The 18,154-nt window shown below is 41.6% G+C and overlaps 1 protein-coding gene across 1 annotated transcript in view; it reads right to left on the bottom strand.

The window, feature by feature from the left end:
• The window catches only part of LOC140485955 (cilia- and flagella-associated protein 44), a 226,664-nt gene that overhangs the window by 91,585 nt on the left and 116,925 nt on the right, over positions 1–18,154 (bottom strand). Inside the window, exons 13-17 of the mRNA XM_072584397.1 lie at positions 15,439–15,533; positions 12,624–12,833; positions 10,362–10,472; positions 7,264–7,413; positions 3,754–4,002 (exon numbers count right to left, since the gene is read on the bottom strand). Coding sequence (XP_072440498.1) covers positions 3,754–4,002; positions 7,264–7,413; positions 10,362–10,472; positions 12,624–12,833; positions 15,439–15,533 — 815 coding nt within the window. The remainder of the gene's footprint in view (positions 1–3,753; positions 4,003–7,263; positions 7,414–10,361; positions 10,473–12,623; positions 12,834–15,438; positions 15,534–18,154) is intronic.

The raw sequence follows: 18,154 nt of genomic DNA, 5'->3' as shown, positions 1-18,154 counted from the left end.
TAACAGCAGAGGTCCCAACACTGATTCTTGTGGAACACCACTAGTCACAACCTTCCATTCCGGAAATCGTCCTTCCACCCCTACCCATTGACTGTATCTATCTTGCCAACTCACCCCGATATCATGTGATTTCAACTTTTGTACCAGTCTGCCATGAGGACCTTTGTCAAAGAAAGCTAACATGTTGAGTCTAGATGATTCTTCTTCAAAGCTGGGAAGAGCAAAATGTCTTCAATGTGGGCATTCCTTGAACAGACGTGGCAGTCGACAAACGCAGTGTAGGAGCAAATTACTGCAGATGCTGGAATCCCTACTGAAAACAAAAAATATTGCACATCAGCAGGTCAGGCAGCCCTGATGAAGAGTCATCTAGACTGGAAACGTTAGCTTGCTCTCTCTCCACAGATGCTGCCTGACCTGCTGTGATTTCAAGCATTTTTGTTTTCTGTACAGATTCCAGAATCTGCAGTAATTTTTTCCTATCCCCATTTTGAAACTCAGTGCAGCAAACATGTGATTAGATCTTGTGAAATCTGGGAGATAATAATGTCAGCTCTGTTGAGCCAAGTAACAATTCTCAGCTGTCTACTTATTGACATGAATGTGGCCTTCAATTAAAATATATCGTTGACTGAGTGCATGGTCAGCAGGGGGCCTAGATACAAATGTGATTTGCATAATACACAGCTTGCAATAAGGATACAGAAATCTGCAGGAAAGTCTCAGCAAGACTTGGATAGAACTCTCAAGCTGTTTGCCTTTAGAATTAATGAGCATATCCAAAATGACGGTTTGATCCTGCTTTATATCCTCCTCAAATCCCATTTCAATCTCATCTTTCTATCTTCTATCAAATGCAGGCGGCAGATAGTGTCATCACAAAGATTATGCCATCTCCTTTCCAAATACTTCTCTCCTCATCTCAGCTTGGAAACTGGTTAGTTTAGTGCACACAGTAAACACTTCTCTGCTGTGTGACTAGTTACAGATTCAGTTACAGCAAGAGGTATCATTCCCCATCTCCAAGTAGGACCCCCCCCAGCTGAGGTAAACCAAGGGTAAATGCTATTTGAAGACACTTGGTGGGTACGCATTTGATTGACAGCCTTCCTTCTGATCCCCCTCCACACAGCTTTCTTTTCTGCTGTCTGTGTTATTCTCCAAATTATGCTGTGGGGGTCCAAGAGAAATGCAGGTATTGTTATGATGACTGAAAGCAGGCTCTCCCCTGACAGCCTTTCCAACTCTGCCTGGTCAAAACCAAACAACACTACCTTGAAAATCCAAACAATTTTCAAAATACCAAAGAAAAGCAAAGGATTTTCCATAAAGTCTTCACCAACTAAGTCAAAAATAACCTCATTCGGAAGTCCCATGACGATCCCTTTATATCGGACCAGCTGAAGATCCCTCATGCAACTACGTGCATGTTCAGCTGGAAATGATTAAAAGAGGGCATTAACAGGATCCGTGTCGCCCTGTAGTAATATCCCTATCCCTGAACCAGAAGGCCCAAGTTCTAGTCTCACCTGCCCCAGAGGTGTACAATTGTATTTCTGAACAGGTTGATTAGAAAAATAGGTTTAAAAAGAAGAGGACCCATCAAGTCTTCTGGTGGCACAGTGGTCGTGTTCCTACCCATGGACCAAAAGACTCAGGTTCAAGACCCACGTGTTCCTGAGGTACGTAATAACATTTCTGAACAAGCTGATTGGAAAAAATGTGCAAACTGAAAAAAATACAGAACCAGTGAGGTCCAATTAGAACATAGAACATAGAACATAGAAAAATACAGCGCAGTACAGGCCCTTTGGCCCTCGATGTTGCGCCGATCCAAGCCCACCTAACCTACACTAGCCCACTATCCTCCATATGCCTATCCAATGCCCATTTAAATGCCCATAAAGAGGGGAGAGTCCACCACTGCTACTGGCAGGGCATTCCATGAACTCACGACTCGCTGAGTAAGAATCTACCCCAACATCTGTCCTATACCTACCCCCCTTAATTTAAAGCTATGCCCCCTCATAATAGCTGACTCCATACGTGGAAAAAGGTTCTCATGGTCAACCTTATCTAAACCCCTAATCATCTTGTACACCTCTATCAAGTCACCCCTAAACCTTCCTTTCTCCAATGAAAACAGCCCCAAGTGCCTCAGCCTTTCCTCATACGATCTTCCTACCATGCCAGGCAACATCCTGGTAAACCTCCTCTGCACCCGTTCCAGTGCCTCCACATCCTTCCTATAGTATGGCAACCAAAACTGCACACAATACTCCAGATGCGGCCACACCAGAGTCTTATACAACTGCAACATGACCTCAGAACTCCGGACTCAATTCCTCTACCAATAAAAGCCAGTATGCCATATGCCTTCTTCACCGCACTATTTACCTGGGTGGCAACTTTCAAAGATCTGTGTACATGGACACCAAGGTCCCTCTGCTCATCCACACTACCAAGTATCTGACCATTAGCCCAGTACCCTATCTTTTTGTTACTCATACCAAAGTGAATCACCTCACACTTATCCACATTGAACTCCATTTGCCACCTTTCTGCCCAGCTCTGCAGCTTATCTATATCCCACTGTAACCTGATACATCCTTCCTCACTGTCAACAACTCCACCGACTTTTGTATCATCCGCAAACTTGCTCACCCAACCTTCTAGCCCCTCCTCCAGGTCATTTATAAAAATGACAAACAGCAATGGTCCCAAAACAGATTCTTGCGGAACACCGCAAGTGCAGCTAGTAACTGCACTCCAAGATGAACCTTTACTATCAACTACTACCCTCTGTCTTCTTCCAGCCAGCCAATTCCTAATCCAAACCTCCAACTCACCCTCAATGCCATACCTCCGTATTTTTTGCAGTAGCCTACCATGGGGAACCTTATCAAACGCCTTACTAAAATCCATATACACCACATCTACTGCTTTACCCTCGTCCACCTCCTTAGTCACCTTCTCAAAGAATTCAATAAGGTTTGTGAGGCATGATCTGCCCTTCACAAAACCATGCTGACTATCCTTGATCACATTATTCCTATCCAGATGTTCATAAATCCTATCCCTTACAATTCTCTCTAAGTGTTTGCCCACAACAGAAGTGAGGCTCACCGGCCTAGTTACTAGGGTTACCCCTACTCCCCTTCTTGAACAAGGGAACCACATTTGCTATCCTCCAGTCTTCTGGCACTATTCCTGCAGACAATTTGTGCACTAAACCGGCATTTAACATCACAATCTGTACTCTCTACCACACATGGCAGCCTACAGTTAATGGGAGAAAATGAGATGCTGGAGAGTCAGAGTTGATAAAGCAAGTCAGGCAGCAGCCGAGGAGCAAGAGAGTCGACATTTCAGGCAGGACCCTTCTTCAGTAGTTCATGGAATCTTATGGTAGAGAAAGAGGCCTTTTAGCCTCTAATGACAGTGGCAACTCTTTGAAAGAATAGCATGACCAAATAATCCTTCAGCAATTGGAAACAATCTCTCCTTATTTACTCTATCAAAGTTACTCATCAATTTGAATATCTCAATAACCTCCTTTGCTCCAAGAAGAACTATCACTATTTCACAGGTCTCTCGCTATAAAAGAATCTCATTATCCTTGGCACCATTTTTAGTAAAACTTCTCTGGACCCTCTGGAAGGTCTTTTCTAGTATGTGAATGTTTAATTAATGAGCATCATTCATTTTAGGAATTTATTTTAATATTAATTTGTTATGATTTTTGGAACTTACCACAGATAACCAGAAACACCCCGGATTTGAGTAGAAACCACATAATATGGCATTTGGTTCAGGAGGAATAAATATCAATGGTAGTGGCTCCTCTTCCTCCTCTTCTTCCTCCTCTTCCTCCTCTTCTTCTTGCTCAGCAGCCAATTCTGGATTCTCTTCTGCCATTTCCTTCTTTTTTTTGAGCCTTTCTTGCTTTTCTCTCTCTTTTTCATCCTTTATCTTCTGCCTCCGCTCAATTTCTGCATTTCTCTATTGCAACAAAGTAGACAGAAATGTAATGAGTAGAAAGGTTACAGTCTCAGTTTATTATCAAATACTGAGTCTAACATCAGTGGTAGGGAAACTATTGGAGTAAATAGTGAAGGAGAAAATTAAACTGAGGCAGAGGCAGTTTGCAGAGGCAGTTTAGAGAGATAGCATGGCTTTATCAGAGGGAAGTCATGTCTAAGAAAACTGGTGGGATTTTAAAGGTGGTGACCAAGTGCTTGGATGAGGGTAGGGTAGTTGATATAGTTTATATGGATTTCAGCAAGACCTTTTGACAAAGTCCCAAATGGGAAACTGATAAAGAAAGTGAAGGCTCATAGGATCCAGGATATCTTGGCAAAATGGATAAAAAAATAGCTTTGTGACAGGAGTCAGAGAGTGGTGATAGAAGGCTATTTGTGTAACCTAAGCCCAATGTGCAATAGTGTACTGGGTCCCTTAATATTCATAAATGATGCAAATGAGAAATAACATTGATGGTCTGTAGCAGTTCAAGAAGGCAGCTCACCACCACCTTCTCAAAGGCAATTCAGGATGGGAAATAAATGCTGGCCAATAAAGTAATTAAACAGAAGAGGGATGAGTGTACAGGAGGTGTCAGGATGCCAATTTCAAGACAAAAAGTGATGCCAAGTCTGTCAATTGGATCTGGTTAGCAATTCTACCACTGGCAGCCTCACAATTGACTGCCTCTGTGTCCGAAGGCTGGTAGGTTCTTGATGGTGCTGGACTAATCAGGAGCAGGAATTCTAACACATCAGCATTGCCAGTGGAAGAGGTAGACAACGCTGAGGAATACAGAAGATCTGAAGCTTTCATGAGCTAAGTTAAAAACAGTTCAGATGACCAAGGGTTGGTAGGCACAGAGGGCCAGGAATGTCATTGGGTCACAGGTACGGCCCTTCCTTTGACCCGTGAAGTTTTATTCGGTTCATCACCCCTAGAATCCCTACAGTGTGGAAGCAGGCCATTTGGCTCATGGAGTCCACACAGACCCTCCTAAAAGCATCCCACCCAGACCAATCCTATCCCTGTAACCTCGCATTTCCCATGGCTATCCCATCTATCCTGCACATCCCTAGATGCTATGGGCAATTCAGCATAGCCAATCCACCCAACCTGCACATCTCTGAACTGTGAGAGAAAATCGGAGCATTCCCATGCAGACATGGAAACAATGCGCAAACTCAATCGATCCTGGGTCCCTGGTGCTGTGAAGCAGCAATGCTAACCACTGAGCCATCATGTCACCCCAAATCCTAGACTGTTATCCTAGACTGTGACAGGGAGACTGCCTCTTTGATAACAATTATTATAAGCTCTATTCCCCATGGTGGGAGAAAGTGAGGACTGCAGATCAGGTTCAAAACATGTGGTGCTGGAAAAGCACAACCAATCAGGTAGCATCCGAGGAGCAGTAAATTTGACGTTTCGAGCATAAGCTCTTCATCAGGAATGTTGGGGTGGGGGCCCAAGGATGCTAAGAGATAAATGGGAGGGGGTGGGGCTAGAGGGAAGGTAGCTGGAAATGCAATAGGTAGATGAACATGGGGGGTGGTGATTGTGATAATTCAGAGCAGATAGGTGGGAAGGAAGATGGATAGGTAGGACAGTTCAAATGGGCAATGCTGAGTCGAAGGGTTAGATCTGGGATATCGTGAGGGGAGGGGAGATGAAGAGACTGGTGAAGTCGACATTGATTCCGTATGGTTGGAAGGTCCCAAGGCAGAAGATGAGGTGTTCTTCCTCCAGTCATCAGGTGGCTAGGATTTGGCAGTGGAGGCCCAGGACGTGCATGTCCTTGACGGAGTGGGAGGGGGAGGGGGAGCTGGAGTGGTTGGCCACAGGGCAGTGGGGTTGTTTAGTGCGTGTCCCCCAGAAATGTTCTCTGAAACATTTCACAAGTAGGCATCCTATCTCCTCAATGTAGAGGAGACCTCATCGAGAGCAATGGACACAGTAGATGAGGTGCAGGAAAAGCTCTGCGGATGTGTAAGGATCCTTTGGGTCCTTTGGGGCCTTGGATGGAGGTGAGGTGGGAGATGTGGGCGGAGGTTTTATAGATCTTGCAGTGGCAAGGGAAGGTATGGGGAGTGGAGGGTGGGTTGATGGGGTGGGGGGGGGGGGGGGGGGGGGGAGGGGAATGGTGTGGACCTAACAAGGAACTCGTGGAGGGAATGGTTTCTTCGGAGTGCTGAAAGAGGTGGGGAGGGAAATAACTCGTTGGTGGTGGGGTCTGACTATAGGTGGTGGAAATGGTGGACGATGATGGACTGTATCCAGCAATTGCTGGGGTGGAAGGAGAGGACTGGGGTGTCCTATCCTTTTTCCCAAGGTAGGGGAGTCAAAAACTGGAGGGAATAGGTTTAAGGTCAGAGGGAAAGACTTCAAAAGGATCTGAGGGGTAACTTTTTTACGCAGAGTGTGATCCGCGTATGGAATAAGGAAGTGGTGGAGACAGGTATAATTACAACATTTAAAAGGCATCTGAATGGGTACATGAATGGGAATCATTTAGAGGGTTATAGGCTAAATGCAAATGGGACTAGGTCAGTTTGGGATATCAGGTTGGCGTAGATGAGTTGGACCGAAGGATCGGTTTCCATGCTATTTGAATCTATGAATCTATGACTCTACTGCAGAACCCAAGTTCCAAATAACAACATACCATGCATTTTCATGACAAGTGCTTCCATCAAGCTCTCAACATTGGAATGAGTCACTTGTAAACCTTTCCTTAATCTGAATATTTATTTACCCTATCTGTTGAAATCCTGACTCTAAAACAACTTTCTATCCATGCTTTCTTATTTCTCTTGTCACACAAACATAATTTGTCTAAGAATAGTCTTATCTAAGAACAATGTTATCGAGTGCCTTCTCAGCCTTCATATGTTTTATAATTACTGCATTTCGTTTATCTACCCAACTAGTTCTTCACCCACAAGCTGGTATTGTGCCAAACTTGTGTCCAACAGATCGTAACTACTGGATGCTTGAAATGGTTACAGATAATAGATAAAATGTAAAATTGAATACATGGAATATTACAAACTGTACAACCTTAAATTTCTGAGAGGCGGGTGCCAGATCTCAGGGTAACAACCCCTTACATTAGTTGAAGGACCTTCTTCATGCCAACCTGTTTAACCGCCCTGTGCATTGGGATATTCTTAGCAAATTAGCCCTATTTTGATAGTTTGACAGGCTCTTAATAGGTATAACTGATGATGCAAAAATTACCTCAATACTCGACCTGATGCTCTTGAAATGGAAATACTGCTTCGGAAGGGGAATCTCAAATGTTAATGTTGTATCTAGTTCCTCTAGTTCTGGATATGCAGCTTGAACCACATAACCATTTTCACAAAATATGAGTAACATAGTTTTCTCCTAATAGACAAGGAAAGAAAATATTAAACAAGGACATAAAATTAAATTGTGTGTGATATTTGCACACATAAAGACAGAGAAGGTCAGTCTAAAAATTCAGTTCAGGTAGTAGTGCAAAACTAGCCAATACAAAATAGGCTCCATGTTATGCACAAACCTAAATACTTAATAACATTGAATGCAAGGGAACCGAATATCACACACTACATTTGATCTGAAAGCACTGTTTTATGCTACCCCAGACAAATCTTAATCATTACATTTTTTTCCTGTTAACTGTCCTTTGTGTTCTTATGACTTTCAATAGACGTCTTTAACAAGCTCAAAACGATCTGTTTACTTTGAGCTAAAACTCACTCGTAGAAATAAGTGCCAACACTGATTGACAAGCTACAATCCAGAATAGAACTGTATCCCCTTTTATCATTAACAAAGATAAACTCGTACAGCACAAAAGACAACAAAAAAATTTGCAGAGATGATATTTGAAAATGGTCAAAAGATGAATAAGCTTAATGCCAATGGTATGAAAAATAATTTTAAAAAGGATTTGATTTATTTTCACAATACATCAGCTTTCTAGGTGATAAAATTAAATTACTGACAACCTCAATTTAATGGAACATTCTCCAAACAAGCCTTCAGTTTGAAAGAAAATCAAGCTGGATTATAGTGTCATAGTACAGCTTCTCAGAGTTTACAAGGTAGTCAAAATACTAAGATGTGGAAATGTTGGCAGATTCCCAAGAATTTCAGCTGAGACATGCAGCCTACCTTCATCTTTGGAGAAAGTGTAGATTGCAGATGCTGGAGATCAGAGTCAAAGAGTGTGGTACTGGAAAAGCACAGCCAGTCAGGCAGCATCCGAGAAGCAAGAGAATCGACATTTCAGGCCTTAGCCCTTCATAAGCCCTTCATTCCTGCACCTCTGATGCTGGCTGACCAGTTGTGCTTTTCCAGCACCACGCTATTCGACTACTTTCATCTTTGGAAGACTTTTCTCTTAGACTCCCTAGGTTTGTGACACAGAAATCAAATCCTGAAAGGGTTGCTAGGCAGCCATCAGCACAGAGGCCCCATTGTCTTGTTCAAAGTCAGGTTTTTGAGCCATTATATGCAATAAACCCCATTTTATCTTTACAAAAGCTTTACTCGGCTATTTTTCCAAAGTCATTTGACTTTCAATGATCAGCAGGTAGAATAGCCTACATTAAATTGTTAAAATCATTTCCAAGAAACCAAATGGATTCCCTTAATGTGTCCAAATGGTTCAATATCTTTCAGTTTTCTGCAAAGTCCATAAATACAAATATGCATTCCCAACTACACAGAAATATGCATGCAAACACACACATAGAGATATATGCACACGTACAGGAACTGTTTTATTGTCATCGTTGGCACATTCAGTAATGAGTATGATTGCCCACTGACGTAAATTCCATATTACTGGTCCTGGGTTCTGTGGATTCCTGTGTGGTTTATGCACTCAATCCTAGAGCTGTATATCTGACTTCACATTTGGCAGGTTTTCCTGAAGGTGGAAAATGATCCTCAGCCTTGGGATGCTTGACATTCTTTTTTCCAGTTCCTTTTTCATACTTCCTCTTGCCAAGGTGTTCTCAAAACATTGTGTCCCTTCATACAGGCATTTCCTCCAAGTCAGTTTTTTTCTTCTGAACAAGGGTCTCCTTTGCATCAACATGTATATTGCATTTCTTGAGGGAAGCCTTCATGGAGGTTTTGAAATACTTCCTTTATCCTTTTCTCGTTCAGGTGCCTTCCTCGAGCTTGTCGAAGAAGATTTACTTGGCAGTTGAAATTCAGGCATCTTAAACACATCGTCGGCCAAGCAGAGTTGGTTTTAGTTGATTGTGGCCTCGATGCTTGTGTTATTGGCTGTTTCAGGGACACTGAGGTTAGCACACCTGTTCTACCAGCTGATGTGGAGAATCTATCTCAAACAGCAATGATGGAATTTCTCAAGGGTCTTGAGATGTTGTCGATATGTAGTCTAAGTTTCGGAGCCATATATAAGAGTCAGAACAGTTCGGATCGCTTATCCACAAGGATCTTGGTATCAGCACAGATGTCACAATCATTGAAAACTCTCATCTTTAGACATCCAAAGGCAGCATTCACAGATTTAATGAGATGCCAAATCTCCACTCCGTTGTCAGCTTTAGAAGAGAAGTTGCTTCCAAGGTAAAGAAAATGTTTCACGTTTGGGAAAATTTCTCCATTGATCTTAATGGAGGGATGGACCAGAACTTGACCTGGGATAAATTGATAAAGGATTTGAGTCTTCTTGAGGTTGAGGCTGAGGCCAATTCTTTGATATGGTTCCACAGAGTCATTAAGCGAAGCTTGAAGATTTTCTTCCCAGAGAGTAGAGATGACATTGCAATCCACATGGTCAAGTTCCACAAGCGAGGTCAGTGTTTGTTTACAGGATGGATGAAAACCTTTTACACCTCAACTAGTTGAAATCTGAGAAAACAAAACACCCACTTGGAAGCTTGTTCTTTACAAGTTGAAGAATTGTGATGATGAAGATGGGGAAACTATGAGACATCCCTGATTGACTTCAGTCTTGACCTCAAAGGATTCTGTCATGTTAACATCAGTGAGGACTATCACCAACATCTTAGGATGGAGGAGATGGAAGATGTTGATGAATTCCTCTGGACAGCCGGCCTTTGACAGGATCTTCCATAGCACTTCCTGGTTGATTGAGTCAGGTGTTTTACTCTAGCATGGTTCCAAAATCTCACAGTAATCTGGATCTGACTGTTAAAAAATAATTCAATATTTCCCATGTCTTATTTGCATAAACTGTATAATCCCATTTGATACACTGGAAATTATAGGTGAAAAACATGTTCAACAATGCCACATAGAATCAATTTTTCATTTCAGTCCATAAAAGAATATTGCAAGATACATACATGGGTTGGTGGAGACCACTCCAAGCTCACAACTGGTCCTGGTACACTGATGAATCCCACTGGCGTATATTTATTCCCAGTTAGAAAGAAAAACACGGTGTTGTCTGTGCTCTAAGGGAAGAAGAAACATTGTAACCAATTTTAAATTGCTACAAGGCAAGGCTGAATTTAACAAGGCACCACAATCCACCCCACATTTAAACGTTGACAGCTCACTTGTGATTCCCATGGCTGCCCACAGCAAATTTAACTGAAGCAATGTTAATTGGTTTAAGATATGGATTAAAGCCAGTCCGATTTTAGAGAGCTGTAGCTAATTTGGTGACTGGCAGTTTTGGTCTGATAGGAGCAGAGGCAGCACTGACAACTGCTGGTAAATCAGGCAATTTTAACATGTCAATGAACGTTGTAAAGACTGTAGTTGGGGGTCTCAACGAGCACAGTATATAGGTATGTATATTCAGTAGATAGACTATGCTGAATTCAAGAGGATGAAACAGACAGCAATAAAGTGCAGGATGACCTTGGTCTCCTATATGCCCCTCTAAGGATACCAATACCACAACTCTGAAGGTAGTACCAGGTTCCCAGATGTTTACCTGGCATGAGGAAAATAGCAGTAGCAGCCAGGCTGAGGTCCTCAAGTTCCAATTAATTGGTCATTTAGGAGGGTCAATAGGCCCAAGGAGGGGCAGGCTGCCTAATGTCTCCCCTTCTCTCTGTGGGATTTCAGACCAATCAGAAGCAGGTGAGTAGGCAGTGGGAAGGCAGCTCCCCTTCAAACCCATCAGTGGGGATCACAAAAAAATCCAGTCTATAGGGAATGTTTCTCATTTGTCACACTGCAAGAACAAATGACGAAACAATGGCACTAATCGAATATATACACTGTAAAAAAATTTAGGTTTGCATTTCCCCACCAATCACACTTCAGGCAAGGTAAGTAAGGTCATAGTTTGACCTGAAGGGTTAGTCTAAACTCTGAACTCATTCGAAAAGGATTTAATGCCCCGAGCAGCACTGCACAATCTAATACATAATATAGTGTATGATGCAACCGACTATGAACATTATCAGAGGGCATGTATTACGCTGTTATTATACCCTGTCACTCTAAATCTCTATCTCAGAAGTAATTATGGATTTTCCACATTAAGTCGGCATAGATTTGACGATGCCGACTGTATTGCTTTTAATTGGATCTTACTATTAATGTTAAATTGTAGTTTGCTAACCCTTATATGAAATATTATGGAATTAGTGCAAATAATGCAAATAGTTTTTGTTGTAGCTCTGCAGGTGTGTCAGCCATAGCTCAACAGATAGCACACTCATCTTTAGTCAGAAGGTTGTGAATTACTTGGCCCATTCTAGAAACATGAGTAGAAAAATCCAGGTTTGGCACTTCAAGTACCCTACTGAAGGCGTCACCCTGCATCTTTTGCATGAAATATTAGACAGATGCCTCACATGGCTGCTTCGGTGGACTGAAAGGTCCGATTTTAAAGACGCGCAGGTGAGTGATCCCCAGTGTTCTGGTGAACATTGTTCCATCAATCAAAGCACGAAAACAGTTTATCAAGTCATGACCATGTTGCTATTTGATGATGACAGGAAAAATGTAAGCAACTTTCATTTGGCTATTTTTAATCTACTTTGTCCTTCAATAAATCAACTTATAAATAATTTCCCAATGTAAGAGCTTAGATAAAATTTTAAAATCTCAAGATTGCATATTCCAAATCACAGCAAATGTATATTTTGAGGTTTTTTTTCAAATAAAGGCCTTCTTTGGTCATTTTTATCTCATCCTGTTTCAAAATATGTTTTGATTAGACAGTCTTCCCTTCAGCAGTGAGAGTTTTCAATCAAGTTTGTGTACACATGAAATGCGTAGTTTTCGGATTGACTCAGCGTCAGAAGCATTATGAGGGTAGTTGGGAGTGACTACTTATTTCATGAGTTAGAATCTGAGATTTCTTTTACTGCAGAAGAAATGCTCAGGCAGAGTGGAAGAAATCTGAAGGATTGTACTGGTTAAGATGAGTGCCTGCAACCATGCAAGTAACTGATTAGGCACTCTGCAGCATAGCTACAATGAAAGGTGCAGGAGTCTGAATACAGAAGAACAGCATGAGCCATGAAATGAGATAACAGTGGAGAGCACAGTCAGACAGATTAGCGGTTGGACAGAGTAATGGAACAGTTCAGGTCCCAAGTTACTATCAATGCATTTTAAAGATGTTTTATGTACATACTTACACCTGTGGCAAGCATTTTTCCATTATGTTCATAAGCAATAGCAGTGACAGCAGCTGTGTGTGGCTTCAAGGCCTGTTTTAATCGAAACTCAATCTCACCAACTTCTGATCGGCCAGCAACATGTGCAAGACCTTGTGGGTTATAGATTTCCAAGATCCTGATAACACCATCTTCAAACCCTACAGCTATCATATTTCCCTTTGGGTACAGCTGCAAAGGAAAATATTTTAGATTTAGAGTCATACATCATGGAAACAGACCCTCCGGTCCAACTAGTCCACACCGAACATGATCCCAAACTAAACTAGTGCTATGTGCCCACGTTTGGCCCGGAGGTGTTTTTATATATTTTAGAATTACACATAAATACATGCTAAAAATCATCACTTTAAAATTGCAGCTAGGAAGAGAACGTCATCTCCAAACACTCATTTTGGTTGGCAGAAGGGACAGCAGACATAAACAGCATACTATAAATATCGATACGTATCCATCACTACTGATGACTGAAAGCTCATCACATCATATTGGCAGACATTTTGCAGTTTGATGACACGATAATGGTGCTCATTGTTAAACTCAAATCAAATGACAGATGTGCAGACTGTGATATCAATGTCAAAAATCTGAGTTTGAAGGAGCGAGAATCTAACACCTTCGTAAGACCCAACAGTGCTTGGAGTGTTGGTGGAATACATGCTTGAATCGGTTTTTTCGATATGAGTCACTTCACAAAATTAAAAATTTAAACACACTTTTAAATAGTGCAAAAAGAGAATCAGAATTATTTTGATACTATACAGGTTTTAATGTATCAGCCAAAGTTATGGATTCACATGCCACCCCACAGACTTGAGCACACAATCTGGGGTGACTACAATGGAAATACTGAGAGGTTGCTCCACTCCTGGAGGTCTTTGGGATGACTGATTAAACAAAGGTCCTTTCTACTTTCTCAAGTGGATGGAAAGTAACCAATGACACTATCTGAAATCACAGCAAGGGAGTTATCACCTGTATACTCACCATTATTTATCCCTCAACCAGCATCACTAAAATGGATTATCTTCTCACTAACGCATTGCCTTTTATGGGAGCAAGGTCCACACAAAGTGACTGCTGCATTTTCAACATTACAATGTGAAACCTAATGAGTCTTGCTGTGGAAGTTCAAATTGATATCACTTATTCTTAGTTGGTTATCATTGAAGCTCATTCTGCTGCCAGGCTCTGATTTATCGATGTGCAACAAGCTTTAAGATCATCACAGCACATCAGCAACCAAATCATAGAATCCCTATAGTGTGGAAACAAGCCTTTCGTTCGAACAAGTCCACACCGACCCTCTGAAGAGTAACCCACCCAGACCCATTCCCCAACCCTATTAATCTACATTTATCCTGACTAATGCACCTAACCTAAACATCCCTGAACCAATGGGCAATTTAGCATGGCCAATTCATCTAAACTGCACATCTTTGGATTGTGGGAGGAAACTGGAGAACGCGGAGGAAACCCACACAGACACAGGGAGAATGCAGTCACCTGAGGCTGGAATTGAACCTGGGTCCCTGGCGCTGTGAGGCAGTAGTGCTAACTACTGAGCCACCACGTCACCTAATCTTCAGCAGATCTCTGCTCTCTAAAAACCCTCCATTATATTTCGTCTTCCCTTGTCCTATTTTGTGTGGCCTCTGCTCATGTCCCAGACATGCTCAAGGTAAAGAGAGAATCTACGGATCCAGCCTCTCTGAAAATCTGGCCTTGCAAAATTTTTTAACCTCAGCAAAATCAAAACAGAATATCGGCACCTGCCACATTCCACCATTCAATTACACTTTGTTCGACAATAGAACATATCTAGAACTTGAAGAATTGCTGTGACAACCTGAAGAGGTAAACCAGTGAACAGCCTGTTAAAAGCTGATGATCCTTTGACGTTTTTTATTCTTTCATGGGATGTGAGTATTATTAGCAAGGCCAGTATTTGTTGTCTAACTGCCCTCAACAATGTTGTGGTGAACCAGCTGAACTGCAGCAGTCCACCTAGTGTGGATACTTCCACAGTGATAATAGGAAGGGAATTCCAGGATCCAGTGACACTGAAGGAATGGTGACATAATTCCAAGTGAAGATGGTGTGACTTGGAGGGGAATTTACAGAGGATGGTGTTCCAAGCATCTGCTGTCTTTGACTTTCGATGGTAATGCCCACAATGTTGATAACAGCTTTTGATGATGTTTCTAGTAGGAGGGATGGACATGTGTCCTTTATACTGATTAGCTGCATCCTAAATGTTTGTGGTTCATGTTCCACAACATCCATGTCTCTCTGAAACAACAACTGTGTAGTCTCCCTTTTCATTTAAATCATATGCTGCTTTTCTGTTCTTCTTGCTGAAGTGGACAAGTTCACATTTTTCCGCACTGTATCTCATGTGACATTTTTTTGCCCACTCTGCTGTTCTATCTATATCGCTTTGCAGAAATATTATATCCTCACAAATTGCATTCCTACCATCAGAAATTTGGCTACCATGTTCCAGATCTCTCCAACAAGTTTGACCCAAAGTTGCTAGTTAAAAAAACACCCCATTTCAAATCTTCATTGTACAAACTGCAGCCCTAATTTTCTGAGTATGCATCAGCGTTGACAAATATTATCCGTTCTTTGTGCCTGTCAAAAAATGTGCAGGCATGGTCCCAATCACCACTGTATTCTTGCTAAATTCTTTTTCATTGGCAACTCGTGACCATTGCAAAGACATCAGTTCACTCAAAGATTGCAGAAACAACTGCAGTGAAATTGCACATACCACAAGAGGTGCCCACGTGAGTGCAGTTCCTCCTTGACTGTATTGCACAATGGCCATTGTTTTTTTTCTTACAAAGTCATAGATGCGTACCGTGCCTGAAATTGTAAAGGAAAATAAAACAAACATCTGAGCAAGTATCAGGATTGACTTCCTGATTAAAAAATCACTGATAAAACTAGCATTGACATAACATAATTCACAGATAGTTCTGTGACATCAGAGAAAGCAACTCACCTGAAGCAATTCTCACTTCTACATAAACATTTATGAAATGGTTTCGTGCATACGGAGCACAAAATCAAGATCTGATCTAACGTAAAAATATGGAGCTTGACAAAAGAAGAGTATAATAATCTGCAGGAGGATGAAGGATGGCTAGCAGAATGGGTAGGCAGGTGATAGCAGCAAGTTAATCTGGAGACTACACAAAATGCTGGAGAAATTCAGCAGGTCTGGCAGGATTAAGATAGAAACAGAGTTAATGTTTTGAGTTCAATATGACTCTAAACTTGAAAACAATAGGCAAGAGATTCATTCACAGATGCTATCAGACCTGCTGAGTTTTTCACTATGTGTATTTATTATTTTATTACCTTAGGTTCCAGAACCTTTTGAAGTTACTTATCTAATCTGCATGGAGAACTCCTGGTTTCCTTCTATGCAAACCACTTTCTTTCCCCTCCTAAGAGCAACAAATCTTTGGATTTATTTTTCATAAAGATTGACTTATCCATCCTCTACCTCTTAAACAAACCCCAGTCTCACTCACTTTAGCTTTATTTTACTAATTATAATCATAGAGAAATAACAAAATAGAAACAGGCACTTTGATCCAACTTATCCATGCCGATCAGATATCCTAAATTAATATAGTCCCATTTGTCAGGATTTGGTTCATATCCCTTCAAAACCTTCCTATTCATATAACCATCTAGATGCCTTTTAAATGGTGTAATTGTACCAGCCTCCATCACTTCCTCTGGCAGTTCATTCCATACATACACGACTCTTTGCCCCTTAAGTCCCTTTTAAACATTCCCCCTCTCACCTTAAACCTCTGCCCTCTAGTTTTCGACTCCCCTACGCTGGAAAAAAAGACTTTGACTAGTCACCCTATCCATTCTCCTCATGATTTTATAAACCTCCATAAGGTTACCCCTCAGCCTCTGATGCTCCAGGGAAAATAAGCCCAGCCTATTCAGCCTCTTCCAATAGCTCAAACCCTCCAACCCTGGCAACATTCTTAGAAGTCTTTTCTGAACTCTTTCAATTCTGCAGGAAACCAACCTTTTACCTTCTCAGTTACCTTTCCACTCAACTCCTACCATTCAACATTCTGGCCCTTGTGTTATCTCTGCCATTGCTGATGGCTCCACTCTCCACCAAAACACCATTATCATCTCAAACTCAGAAGTGCTCACCATTGATTCTTTGCGCCTTACTAAACACTAATTTCTTATCTCCAACCTTCATTCCCGACTGAAGGTACTTGAAACATCATTGCGTCCCACCGCAGAGCATATCACTCCTCAAGTTCATGTTTAAATCTTTTCAGTGCAGTGTCAAGCCATCACAAGAGCTATCATTTACCAACTCTGTGATTCCGGCTCTGATATTTTATTGCTCTGGTCATTTTTTCAGAGTTGAAAAAGGTCAACTGTGTCATCTTTCTGCAGTGTCTTGTCTCCATTGTCCAGCTTTATGGTACAACTGTTACAGGGTATTATTCTTAACCATTTGAACATGAACTGATTTCATACATGGAACGATTTCCGATCCCCTTTCTGAACTTTCAGCTCAGCAGTTACACAAATATTGAATATCAGCTGCTTCCTTTTCAAAATATACCACTGAAACCCACCTCTATCATTTTGATCGGCTAGATGTGTTAACAGACTAGTTTTTTGACATCTAGGACAAATTTAATCATTTGCCTGCCTCATCCCCAGATTGAATCAGTCTGCCCACATTCTCAGATTTTTATGGTTCATTGATGGGATTCATTTATTGCCCAACCCTAATTGCCCTGGAGTAAGTTGTGGTGATCTGCCTTCCTGAACCGCTGATATTCTTGGGGGATAGTGACATGTACTGTGCTGTTAGGGAGGGAGTTCCAAGAACTTGACTCAGCAATAGTGAAGAAAGTGATATATTTTCAAGTCAGGATGGTGTCTGGCTTGGGTGGGAACTTGCAGGTGACAGTGTTCCCATTTAACTGCAGCCCTTGACTTCTAAGTGGTAGAGGTTGCAGATTTGGAGAGTGTTGTCAGAGGATTGAATAATTGATTGACTTGATTTATTGTTCCATGTACCTAAGTATTTACTTCTGAGCAGTACAGGTAGATCGGGTGGCAAGGACATAAGCCATGGTGAGTTAATGCAGTGCATCATCAGATAGTAAACACCAGTGCCATCAGTGAGGAAGGGATGTGAAATGGTGTGAATGGTGGAACTCTCTGATTAACTCAAGCCAAACATGTCTTTCCTCTACCAGTGCAACCTTTCTACATGTTTTTGTCTCCTCCAAGCCTGACTTCACTCTACTTCCTCATCTCCCATCCTTCTGTATAAACTCTGCTGTATTTATCTTTTAGCACACTCAATTCCACCCATCCATTACTCCGATTCCTGCTAGCATATGTTAGTTCCTCATTTCAGGTTGAATATTCAAATTCATCTGTTTCATCTCTCTCTTCCTTGACAACCTCCTTTAGTC

This window comes from Chiloscyllium punctatum, chromosome 15 (assembly GCF_047496795.1).
Source record: "Chiloscyllium punctatum isolate Juve2018m chromosome 15, sChiPun1.3, whole genome shotgun sequence".
Taxonomy (NCBI): Eukaryota; Metazoa; Chordata; class Chondrichthyes; order Orectolobiformes; family Hemiscylliidae; genus Chiloscyllium; species Chiloscyllium punctatum.
This window is presented reverse-complemented; position numbering and strand designations above follow the sequence as displayed.